Below are 13,560 nucleotides of genomic sequence, written 5' to 3' on the forward strand. Positions count from 1 at the left end.
CAGTAGGTAGGTATGCTGCATTTCCATTACGACTCTCGCAAGATAAGCTCCAACTTGCACACCAGTAAGAGCACTGGCCAGGTAAAGGAAATGCCGCATGCTCTTGAGCACCCTGATAGCTCTCACACGAGGACGGACTTCACACTTTGGAGGCACGCTGCAGCTTCCAAGCCGAAATCCAAAAATGCGAGCACACACCGCCTCGGGGAGCAAACAGCGTCCATTCCGAGCACAAAATTACTCTGTCTGGTATCTGAGCCTTTTTCTCGGCTTCAGCCAGACCGAGCTAAAGTTATTTATCAAAGCAGTTAGTGGCGCCGTTCTCTTTTTAAGTCCACCTGCGTGCACAGGAAGGGGAAATGTTTTAACTGAAAATTTGAAAAAGCAGACGCCAAGGAAGTAAGGAACTAACATTATGTCTGAAAATCTGAGTTAAACTAATTAACCCCAGTAAATGCCTCATGTTCATTCAGGACGGCAGCTACAATCACTGTGAGGCTGTTCTCTCCGCCTGCGTGTTTTCAATTTTAGCCCCAAATGCAAACTTATTTTAATTAAACATGAAACAATTTTTTGCAACACAAAACATTTTGTATCAATAATTTTACGTGAGGGTCGATTCTAAGAATTAAACATCAGGCCAGTACGAATCTGCATCGATCTGCCCAATAATTTGCAGTGGAAAATACCAGAAGAGAAAAATATCACATTCTGACAGACACAGAGGAAAAAAATATTCAACTCAGATTGGTGGACTCACCCTGGACTTAATAAAACCAATTAAATCACGTAACAGAACACTAAGAATGTAGTTTATTCATCCTTTTGAAGCAAGCTCAGTAATTATCTGTTAAGTCCAAATTACGAGTTGTTCTCGTGGCACATATTGATGCCTCATTGTTAATCTGTTTACATGAACAACCTTGATTTCACCTTTTTCAAGGCTGGATTCAGAGCTGTGTCTTCATCCAATTAACATTTCATGGAAATCTATCCTTCTGTGTTCTGTCATTTACTCAATCAAATGTTGTTTGAAAGGTTACATGTGCTCCTCCTGCAGTTAACCAAAGCCTTTACTCTCCCAAGGTGATGACCTCAGTGGGCTGTACGCACGTTTCAACACATTCAACATGTCTGCATATCACGCTCGGTTTTCAGGACACTTTGCGCAAGTTGATGGTTTCACCCAAAACTCCCTGCACCCCAAATGTCTAGCTCGCGTTATATAAAGTATTTTACTAAGAGAGCAAATACATTACACAGTTTTTGTCAGATGGGGCCTTCGCTTGTGTGGTGGGGATACACCAGAGGAGCCCAAAGAGCAAAAAGAGCAACTAAATGGAATTGCTTTTATAAATCAGTGTCACATTATGTATTCAGTGCACAGGGCTAGAAAGCCCCTGTACAGTATACAAGCAGGAAGTTTGGGGATCTTTTGGGGATCCGTTTTTCAAGATGCTCTCTTGTTAGATACACCATCCAGGCTGCTCTTCGATACTAGCCGAAGCATTACTTACGGAGGTACACCCACTTAGAACAATGCTCAAAGAAACTCAGGATGGAAGTTAAAGATAACGAGGTGGATGGGCGGCATTATATGGCGGCGCTGTGAAAGAACTCATCAAAGAGGCAGAATGCCACAATCAAACTCTTACAGCCAGACAGAGTCATGAAAACGCTTCGGCCGCCTTGAATTCTTTAGTCTCACCTCTCAATAAATGCGAGCTGCCGGCTTGCGTTTACACGAGAAGAGACGGAAAGTCGCGGTGAGAGTCCCCGGGCTTGTTATTGAGCCTATGAAAGCTTTCAAAGCCATGGCGGAGGCCCAGCGTTGAAATGCTAATGGCTGAAATGGCCGTCAGGTTGGTAACAGTAGTTGTGTACAGATGTGTTCTCCGAGCAGCATCCTCGACTCAGATTTTTCTAAATATCAGATTCAGCCATTATATTTCATAGAGCTTCAGAAATGACACGTATAAGCAGACAATCTAATTTGTCCGATACATAAGTAAACAGAGCCCACACCTCATATTTATGTATAAGGAAGCGTCGACACTTTATCAGTATCCACCCGTTTCTTTATGCTACAGTAAATCCCCCCAGACGATTGCATCTAAGCTGACTCATTTTAAACATACAATATATGACAAACAAAAACAAACCCAAGCAGAGAGCTATTGAATTTTGCCTCTCCCTCACTTGCCAAACATTATCTTTGATCTTCGTTGCCAATTAATTAAAAAAAAAAGGAAAAAATGTAGGAACAATTGTGCATGTTGTTGCTTTGCATAAATCAGAGAACAAAGGCGAGAAAAACTGATCTTGTGCATTCATTAGGGGTATTTACATAAACTGCTTTCTTCGGTCCGTCAGAGATGACTGCAATGTGCCTCTCAGCAACGGTAATGATCAAATGATTATGTTGAGATAAAAGCTGTCCACCACTCGCAGAGCAACACTGGAGGCACTGGCAAAAAAACAAAGCATTACAAAATACAGCTCCTGCAAAGGAGAGTGACAAGCACAGGTCACTGACCACGAGTCATTCATCATTCAATCCAAGCCATCACTTAGACTGTAACCATTAAGCCAAATGAGCGTGATTCGTCACTCTCGGCCTGTCAGATGAGCTTCCCGTAAAGTGAGGTGATACATTCTCGCAATCTGTTGTTTGCTTACGGAAAAGCAGTGTCTTACATAAGAAAAACGTGTGTTTCTCTATACATGCACACACCAACCTAATGGCCAGAACACATGCAGGCACATTATGTTTCTGCCAAGCGTGACACGTTACGCTTTTTACATTCAAACTTTGCATTTCTTTACTTTTGAATTTCCATTCTTACATTCTGACAACACTTTCATTAAGGTCTCGTTGGGTTTAGGTACAAAAAATGCTTCCTTTGGGTTGGGGAAAGATCATGTTTTGGTAGTCGTCTTGTATTTCTGCAAACCATGGATTTGTACAAATTTACCGCATTTCTTTGTTTGCAGAAACGTACAATGCCATGATTGCACTCTGGCGACTGTGCTGCACTCACTAACAAACAAAACCAGATTTAGTTTTCAGATTACAATCAAACATGATGCTGCAAGCAAACGCCAGTATGATACTGATGACAACAAGGGCCAAATGGATACAAATCTATGCAGACTTAAATTGTAGATGTAGAAAAGCCAAAAGTGTACCTGAGCTCCTTGCCCCAACTTTTGAAGATGGGCGAATCTATGGTTTTGTTTTATAGATCTTAGTCGCTATAAAACTGTGTGCACAAGCCACTTCTAGAGTTAGCTGCAAGTGGTTGTGGAAGTGCTTCTAAAACCTTCTAAAACAGCAATTTCAGTGCCTGCCAAAAAACTGAAAGGAAACCCTGAATAAATGAGTGCAGATGCTTCTTTATTGGTGTAACTGATGAGCATGAAAATAATGAGAATCGTATGCCATTAGCATGACAACTCAATTTTAACAAGTACGGGAGATCTTGGACCAACGTGTTTGACAGCGGCCTCTGTAACCGCCATCAAAACACTGAACGAGGAGACGTCCTTTGGAAGAATGGTGAACATCGCTCAAGTAGACTTCCACAGACTTAGTGGCTCATTATGGTCCCACACCTACTGAGACACTTTATGTTGTTTTTGTCTCCCTCTAACTTCTCACATATCTCGTGTTGCTTTGCTCCATTCAACAACGTCAGAGGTGCCACCCTCGCACACAACTGCTACACAAAGCTGTGGCTGTGTTTAACACTCACAGTCATCAATCCTTCACACATGCAAGTGTAACCCATCATCAGTAGTCGTATCTCAATAATCATCAAACCTCAGCAGCATCTGATTTTGAAAAAGGTTATGCTGGGTTGGCATGTATATACTGTATACACAACTAACAAGAATAATGTTGCACATTAGATTCTCTTTCTTGTGCTTGTGCTAGAAAACTGTGTGTACAAAAGGTATAAAACAAGCTCCACCATGGAGCCTATTCCCCATGATCTCTTAACACCCTCAGTATATCAGTTGGATGAGCTTGTTTATCTTATTCCACACTCCATTCAAAATGGCGCTAAATTAAGCACTGTGCTAAAAGTCCTTTTGAAAGCTCACACCTCCATCCGAGCTCCACACATGTAACAACTCCCATCTGTCCTCTTGACCTTTTCCCCTTCTCCATTGCTTGTCCTGCAGTGCTAAGCTCAACCCCAGACAAAAGATGTGGTGCGGTGTGCACATGTTCTGTGCCACAGGGAACAGAGCGCTCCGGTGCAGGCATGCCTTTTTTCACTTTACCACTGTTGCTTTTAATCTCCCATCTCCAAGCGAGCAGGGTTTGCTGTAACTCCTGCTCAGAGAGATACAGCGAGGCAGAAAGGGGAGGCGGAGAGAGAGGGAGAGGCTGGTTGACGCGCCCAAGGTCGATAAGATGCGCGCAAAAAGGTGCGGTGGAAAATGAAAAGTGTAAAGATTTAGTCCACGATGGACATACGCGATAAAGGACAGCGAGACACTTGCATGTTTGCGATCCTGTGTTCGGTGCCTGAAGGTTCTCTGAAAGGTGAACTCCTAACGAGGTGTTTACCGAGTCAGCCATGTTGCTAAACGTATCGATTTCCACCCAGTCCCACAGCATCAGTTAAAACGAGCAAAGAACATTCTCCTGTGTGACAAAGTGTAGCGGCACAGACATTCTCTAGCCAGAATTCTGAAGTTCGGTGCTATAAAGTTGCGCCCCCATCACACCAAAACTGCATTAAAAAGAAATCGTCACCAGCACTGAAATGATGGTGCAACAGCAGAGTATGATGCCGTGAAAGAGAAGCCACGAAGCTGGAAAGTTAAACACCTAAACTGAGTGAGGCTTAAAATGCAAAACCTTTTTTTTTTACAACATGTTAACTAGAATATGAGCAAATCCACTTTATTTTGTCAAGGATAGGCACCTAAAAAGGCTGAGTGCTGAATGAATACACTGATTTCTCTGGCTGTTTGCTTTATTATGTTTTGAACACATCGAGAAAGGGTTAATAGCACAAAACAAGAAAGAGAGGGGGGAGGGGAAAAAGCCCTGTGCAATTCTTCTGCACTGGCCTTTCTGCTCATCCATTCTCCATGACACTTGAGGTAATAAATCAAAGCTGTGCAGGCAGGCCACAGTGGGAAGGGGACTCGCTCTCCTCTCTCCCCCTTCCCTAACCTCTGACGCCGGTTCGACAAACCAATCGGACATCTGACAGTATCGGAAAAACAGACACAAGGCCGTGCTCGTTATGCGTTTGGCTGGCATTTGGCTAACAAGGCGATATCTGTGGTTTTTTGAAAGAAAACAAAAAAAGGCAAGCGAAAGTGAGCTGCTGCGAGAAAGTGCGATGTAACACATGGTTTGCCCGTTTGCACGTCAGTCAGGTGCAGCCGACGGGGAACGAAGGCCGACGAGGCGTTGGCAGCACACGCTAAAGCAAAACAGCGAGCATGTGTGAGAAGAAGAAGCCTGTTAATGTGTTTCTAAAATAAAAAAAAAAAAAGCCAATTATGGTATTTTAAGCACGGGAGGTCAAAATGTCCTTCACCGAGCGAAGGGAAAAAAAAGAGCAAGCAGGTGCTTCCAGTGTAATGAGACACCAAGTCCAATGTTTCTTCTCTGAACCAGTGAGAAAACACAATTTTCAGCTCGCTCCAGACTTGAATTATTTCACCACGAGTTTACGTTATTAGCAACAATTTTCTCGTCTTTAGCTCAGATTACATTATTGGGGGCAGCACTCACTGTGTTGTTCTTGCTGTTAGTCTGTTCTGTCACAGGCGCTGATGTTAACAGCTTTCTGTGAGCTTCCGAAACAGCAGACATTAAAAGAACAGCGTAGAGTGTTGGTGGGTGGTTGCCTCAGCCCAATGTGGTCTGCACACTATAGCGTCCTACGTGATGTTTAGTGGGTATTAAATGGAAAAAGGAACACAAAAAAAAGGCCTCGGTGAGGCTTTTGAAGCATCCTGGAGAGTCGGAATTCCGAACTTTAATAGGAGCGAGCAAAAGATGAGGCAGAATGGATGCTACAAACGCCGTTCCGGTCATAAAAATTCACTGTCTATGAAATTCAATTTCTTTCACTTTGCTCTAAATCAACAACGCTGTGTATTGTTATGGCGTCAGGTGCGTTTCATTTCACAAGCAGGACCCCGCTGATGCCTCCTTCAAGGGAGAAACTGTCAAGATGACCGACTGTGTCGAAAACCGAATGCAAAGAAAACACAGATGACACCAAAATGTTGTTTTGGAGCGGCGCCAGGATCTTAAGAATAATAATATAGGGTTTTCACATTCCCACTAGCTGTCACCCTGTGGTGTGGTCCTGTCATGACATGCCCAACACGGCCAGCTTTCCACGAAAAACTAGCATTTTGTTCGTTTTAGACTCTCACACTTTTTTTTAATGAAATGAAAACATCAGCAGACTATTATTTCCAAAAGAAACACACACCACTGGTGTTTTTTCTTAATGGCATTCACCCCTACTCATTCATAGTGAAAACATCGCGATTTACTGTGGACGCAACAACTTGCGAGTGGTTATTTCGCATCACAATGCGCCCGGTGGCGTTGGCGAGCGTGCTCGCATTAAAACTATTAAAGCCCCCTTTTTCTCTTCCTCCCTCCACGGCGTGCAGCCATGCACTGGAAGGGTGAAGCAGCAAATTTGCTAGCTGGCTGACTGGGAGGACAGAGAGGCCTTTCTCACCAGTCAACGGCTGTCCTTAATGAGAATAGAAAGTGATTTACTAGCTTAATGCTCCAGCCCTCAGCCTGCCTGGCCGCCTTTGCTTCGCGCAGCCAGTTTAGTCGGCACTCCTCCTACAGAGACTGAAACTGAGGCCAGAGGAAGAGAGAGGGGGGGGGGGGAGAAAGAAAATAGCAAGCCACAGTGTGAAAAACTGTAGTAATGAGACATGGATTCTCTCAGTACCCATATCACTGACCACCACTGAGACTTGCATCTTTGTATTTGCCATATCACAGGTTTTCTATCATACTGAGCCAATCCAGCTGCCCTGAACAGATTGGAGCTGGAAAACATACAACACACTGCAATTACTGCCCATCTTGCCTGGCTTATTGCATTTCACAAACCGTGCGCCACACACGCTCTGCACGTCTTGCAATGAACAGCGGGCAAGTATTAAAACATGTTTCTTTCATGTGACACGAGTGACAAAAGTGGGGACCACAAGGTAAGCGAGTTCCCTTCATGCATAGTCTGCTCCTCTTAAGAAGCAAATACTTCCCCGCCATCAAGTCCACTATGATCACCCGATCAGTGATGCGACTCCCAAGACCAGCCTAACCCCGGCGCCTTTCACCGAGAACTTCAGATGACCTGCTCAGGACGAGGGCTGCGCCGTTTCGACTCACGCCCTCATCTGTGACGAAACACGCAGGGGGGAAAAAAAAGGCGGACGTGCACTGTGGGTCCCCTGAAAACCTACCGTGGCCGCATGTTGACAGCCCGGCGTTCAGTTCAGCCCCCACCACCAGCAATGCATGCGCGCCGCGAATTAGGTGCTCAAGTGAGAATAAAATAAGCAATTTCATGCACATTCGCAGGGCCAAATTGCATTCCTTGATTGGGGCACCATGCTCAGAGGATGCATGAAATTTCAAGTCATAATCATATTTAAGCACAAAATAGGGAAGCCAGACAGAAACAGAGCAAGAGGGAGAGGTTGGGAGGAGGAAACAGAGTCGCCTACAACATGAGTGGTACTTTATGGTAGTTTGTATTCCATACAGGCGCAGCAGCGTCTCAGTAAAAACAAGGCATGGGGAAATCAGAGATTCTGAATACACCTGGATTATGATGCTGGCCTGAACACGTTAGGAATCCAAACAAGGTGATGGAAACAGGACAGGTGCTCAAGCGCCAGGGTGCACGCATGATTTGGGCATGTAGCCCGGGGTGAAGACACCGGTACGTATGGCTCCTATGCATGCGCGCAAATGTGCAGCTGACTGGTTACCACCGCGGAGGGGGAGCACACGACCAAAGCAGTTCTTACCGAGAGTGAAGTAGGGGAGAGCTGTGTTGTCAAGATCATCCATTACGGAAATTCGTCCAGGTAGGTCGGTTCTAACGAATAACAGGAGTCGGGATTCCCCCCCTCCTCCTGCTCCTCCTCCTCCAGTTCCTCCTCCACCAACGCCACCTGCTCCAGCAGCAGCACCCCCTCCTCCTCCTCCTCCTCCTCCAACGGCCACGTTCCCCGAGGCTCCGCCGGTGAAGCTGAACTCGTTCTCCCGGAGTACGGGCAGGGTCGAGACGGTGACGGTTTTCACCTCACATGGCGTCTCCGCGTCGCCCTCTTTGTCCCTCTCCTCGTCGGCCGATGTCGCCGCTCGGTTCGCGCGGACTGGCCGGGTTTCGGTCAGCAGGAGCCCCACGAGAAGGACGCGGAGGTGCAGCGGCAGCATTCTCGCCATCCCGCTCCTCGTGTGTGGTTCTCTCCGCTTTGAGTGGGGCTCATAAGCCGTCCGTTCACTTATAGCGGGCTTCAGTCGCTGCAAAGGAGTCGCGTCCGTCCAGGAGGCGGCAGCACAGGTGTAGTGAGAATGACATCTCTCGGCTCCTCGCGCGCGCCCATCTGTGCTCCCGCCGTGGGATAACAGATCACTTAAACACGGACAAGCACGTGCGCTCTCAAAGACAGGCGGCAGTGAGTCACCGTGGAGGCTTTTCTGTCGCGTGGCGTTGTTTGTTTGTCCAAGAACAAAATAAAAAATAAAAAAATATGTAAGAGTTCAGATGTCTTCAGTCACACTTTGGGCTTTTTGCTACTTTTTTTAAAATGAAATTGTGACTCAGGTAGAACTTAGAGTGTCAAAAACAAACAAATAATGAAATTAATAAACTGATTTGTGTATGGGGGAGGGGGGAATGCAGTCCACCAGTGATAGAATGTAGTATGTATAAAAATGTTCTGTACATAATCTAAAGTACAATTTATAAGTGCTTGAACTTGAATATTTCCACTTTATGCAGCTTTACACTACATTTATCTGACAGCTTTGCTAGATTACACATTTTCAGAGCCCTTCCTGTCCAATGAAAACCACATTTTGGGAATCGGTGATTTTAAATTAGAATTTATTATATTGAGTATTGCTTTTTGGGTTGAGAACATTTTCTTACTTCTGAAACTAAATAAACTACTTAAGAACCCTCTTTGATGAGCAGGAAAATGCATTTTCACAAAGCTGAAAACAGGCTGTTTTTTCTGAGCTCATGAGAAGTTAACATCTCTGAGACACTTGGACCTCACAGGACAGTGATGCTACAAACAAATGATGATCTTATAGAATATGATGCATTGATGTAGATAAAACTACCCAACAGCCTATAAAGTACTTCAAATTTGCACAACCTTAAACATCTAGAGCAGTAAAATGCAACATGCACATTAATGCAGCAGTTACATGAATTCAGAAACATCAGATATGATAGTAAAGCACTGACAGAGAGCATTTTACTGCAGAATGAGTACTTTTACTAATGATACTGTAAGTAAATTTGGCTGAAAACACACACTTTTGCACTTTTAACTTGTAGTGGAGTATACACAGGATGGTATTAGTACTTCTTCCACTGCTGGTAGCCAGGTTTTCCAGACATATATGTGTGTGAGGTTTGAAGTTCTTTCATGACCTTGGAAACAACAGTAAACAAAACATTCCAGCCTCAAGGTCCATTTGGTACCAGTTGTGGTGCTTTTGATTAAATTTCATACAGATGGTTTTCCAGATGACTGGAGATGTTTATATTTCTTTTTTTTTTCTCCAAGCACTTCAAGGACTCCTCGCCCATGTTGACTCCAAAGTCTACCTCAGTATTTATTAAATATTTGAAAAGCACATGAAATACTTAAGTGACCTACAACAAACGCAGATTCCACAGAAGTTGAGACGTGTAAAATGTAAATGAAAACAAAAGGCCTTGTATGAACATCCTTTATCCAATCATGTGTTCACAAAGTGGTGAACCTCGCTCCACCCTTGCTTGTGAACGACTGAGCCTTTCCAGGATGCTCCTTTCATACCCAATCATGATACTATCACCTGTTACCAATCAACCTGTTTACCTGTGGAATGATCCAAACAGGTGTTTTTGGTTCTTTCCTCAGATTTCCCAGTCTTTAGTTGCTCCTGTGCCAACTTGTTTGAAACTTGCTGGCATCCAGTTCAGAATAAGCATATTTTTACAAAAATCAATGAAGCCGATGAGGTAAATCATTGAATGTATTGTCTTTGTGCTGTTTTCAATTGAGTATATTTCAAAAAGGATTAAAAAGATCACACATTGTGTTTTATTTAGGTTTTACACACCCTTGGTATCGGGGTTGTATGTTTGTTTTCTTTATACCAGTTTGAGTCAATAGGTTCAGTGGACAGCCTGAGGCGCTGTCCATAATTCATCAGTAAAACACAAGGATTAATGTTTAGCGCACTTTTTACAGTGACTAATAACAAACTACAAAAACACAGATGCATGAGCAGTCAGTAAATGAGGCCGTGTCTTCAACTTATCATGTCCTAAAAGACTCAGCAGCAAGTGCTCAGTGCAGGATATTCATTCATCCATACACCTACTGTCAACTTATTCACTATTCCAACAATCTTTTCAAATATGAAAGCCATGTTAAGTCTACTGCTTCAACTGAATGTGCAGTTTCACCACAAAGGAGCAAGTTCAAAGTAAAGTGCAGTCATCCCTCCCTGAAATATATCACCTCTGATGAGTGCACCAGAAATTAAAGAGAGGAGATTTCCACAGCAAAATCACAAGCTTCTCTACAAAGAAATGCAGCAGTTGCACTGTACAAACTACAGAAAAACTGAATTTATTGACATAAATAAGCTGTACGTGTACAGTTTTAATAAAGAACAGCACATGTTCAAAAAATAAAGAGTTAACTAAAGTTATTCTTCAATCAATACCTCAGTATTTGATAAACCTATGTAAGTAGGCAAGCTGTTCCGAAGCCTCAGTGTTGCATCCACCTACATCCACCAACCTACTTAATGTTACTTTATTTTCTGGATCACTGAAACTTTAGAATAAATCTGATATTTGTTTGCCTCAATCGTTCTTCCTGCCGTTACTGCGTTTGGCCTCTGAGGGCGTGAGAGATGACCTGTGTGCCTGCGCTCTGTCCAAGATGCTGAAACATTTACACTTAAACTGTGTCCTGGTTCCACACGACATACAAGTGCTGCACAGTATGAAGTAGCTATCTACTGATTTTCATATTATGCTTTTGCAATTGGTACCACAGAAATGAATGTAGCCTTCTTTAGTATTCTGCAAACACGAAAGGATAAAAGACGTGCACCAAAAGACATCAATCATGGTCACTGTTTTACCAAAGATTCAGTACTTTGTTGACAGCTTACCAAGATCCTCCTGAAGCTGTCTCACCCCTATGAGCAACTTGTTTTCCCAACGCCATCATTTACACAGAGCACACATATATCATACAAAGTTTGTATGCACGCTGACATCGCTCAGTAGACTTATTATCAGAATCAGAATCGCTTTAGTCGCCAAACATACAATGTCCACAGGAACGGTGATAGAGTGCAGTGAAGCGAGAGTGTTAGACATTAAAATGCTAAGTTCAAAAGTACAATACAAGAATTAAACCCAGTTGAGAATAATAATTTAAACTGTGTTATGCTGTATATTTCTGTTTGACAAGTTAGGAATAATACAGCAAATCTGCTGCATTATCTTTGCGCAGTCCATAGTCGAGGGTTGTACTGTCACTGTCACTGTCTGTACTGTGTACTTATTATCTGTCACTTTTCCGGTGTGAACATACTGCTCACTCACACTTGAATTAATATGGAAAAGGGACACAGCGCCAGCCGTTCTCTCTGTCTCTCTCCGTGGTGCTGAAATATTCAAACACACTCTGTCTCACCGTTTCCTCCACAGTGCTGAAGCGTTCAGTCACAGGGTCTGTCCCAGAACCCACGCCTGCAGTCTGGAGCACTTAAATGCGCACTCACATGTTACCTGGTAAGCAGGCACACACGTGTTACTTCTGAAAAAGACTCAGCAAGCCTGCTTTTCCTGGGTCATGAGAGCAGCCCATTGGTAATATGCAACAGAGTGACTTGAAAACCATAGTTTTAATGTATAAACACGCCTTCTCTCTCCAAGTAAGTGAAGACAGCTTAGCCTCAGCCACAGGGAGCAGACTGCATATTTACTAACCCTTTTTCGAAGACAGTAGCTAATGCCTGCCCATCTCTGCCATATTTTTTTTAGAAATAAAGTTGCTATAAGGGTTTTACAAATTGCCAAATCTCACAACATACTCACTGAGTACTTCTGGAGTAGTTCCAAGTGTGCAGCACAGCTTTTGTTCCTTAAAAATGTTGTGCGTGCTCATTTCAGCATGTGTTGTTATGTTTTTAGCAATCAGTCAAAAGCAAATGCATTCTCCTGAGCGTGAGATGGAAAAAAAGGCCAGAAGCCGATACACCCACCCTCCCACTTGATGCACACTTGTCAGACCTATTTGATTCAGAAGTGTATCCCATAATTCCTTGTGGTCTCCCGGTAGTGGTAATGGACATATTAGCTGAGGCAGTCGCAAATAAAGTCATCGGGTTCCTTGACACGTTGCATTTGTGTGAATGTAATCGCCGCTCTGATGTCAGGTCTTCCAAATATGCACAAAAATATTAAACAATATTGGCAGGAAATACATGACTTTTTCGGAGTCATTTTTAAAAAAGCAATAATGAATGACAAATGACTCCTCTTCTGAATGTATGAACTGCTCACAGATGCAATGCACAACTAAAAAGGCATATTTATCCCGCCTCAGAATTTTTAATTTTGATATTGATCCCTGTGTTCACTGCTCTGGGAAGCCAGGAGCAATTACACAGCCATTTTTTTCATGTACTGTATAAACACTATGAAGTCTTGGCAGAACCTCAAATGGGGTTATAGCTTACTTTATTACTCCTATTACCGCATTACTCCTTCAGCTGCCCTGAATAGGTGTTTCTGTTTCTTGTTTTTTTTTGTTTTTCATTTTCTCTTCATCGTCGAGTTGTTGCTGCATTTGCTGCTCCCATTTACTTTACTGTTTTTGTGAAAAGAAAATGAGATCAAATGAAAAATAAAAGCGCCTGAGCTCGAACAACTGAGCCAAAGTTTGCCGGAGCGACGGGGATACCTCATTAACTAAGTGAGTCCCAGTGTGTCTTTTAAACCCACAACACAATTGCCATCAGTGAAAACATGGCCCACGAGTCACCATTTAACTTGCAAATGCGGTACCGCAGGTGTGGGTATTGAAACACCCTCTGTCTCTCTCTCTCTTTCTCTCAGTGTGTTTATGTGTGTGTGTGTGTGTGTGTGTGTGTGTGTGTGTCTGCAAACCAAATATGTCTAAAATCAGTCCTGGTTTCCTACACAGTGCGCTATCATGAATCTTCTAAGTGACAACATGAGGTGGCTTTTTCTTATTGTACTAAGTCATACTGAGGTAAATCTA

At 43.4% G+C, this 13,560-nt stretch overlaps 1 protein-coding gene across 1 annotated transcript in view; it reads right to left on the bottom strand.

The window, feature by feature from the left end:
* Window positions 1-8,470, bottom strand: part of LOC121623033 (astrotactin-2-like) — a 263,780-nt gene extending 255,310 nt beyond the window's left edge. The window contains exon 1 of the mRNA XM_041960153.1: window positions 8,050-8,470. Coding sequence (XP_041816087.1) covers window positions 8,050-8,470 — 421 coding nt within the window. The remainder of the gene's footprint in view (window positions 1-8,049) is intronic.
* Window positions 8,471-13,560: the final 5,090 nt, after the last annotated feature.

Source organism: Chelmon rostratus, chromosome 19, assembly GCF_017976325.1.
Source record: "Chelmon rostratus isolate fCheRos1 chromosome 19, fCheRos1.pri, whole genome shotgun sequence".
NCBI lineage: Eukaryota > Metazoa > Chordata > Actinopteri > Chaetodontiformes > Chaetodontidae > Chelmon > Chelmon rostratus.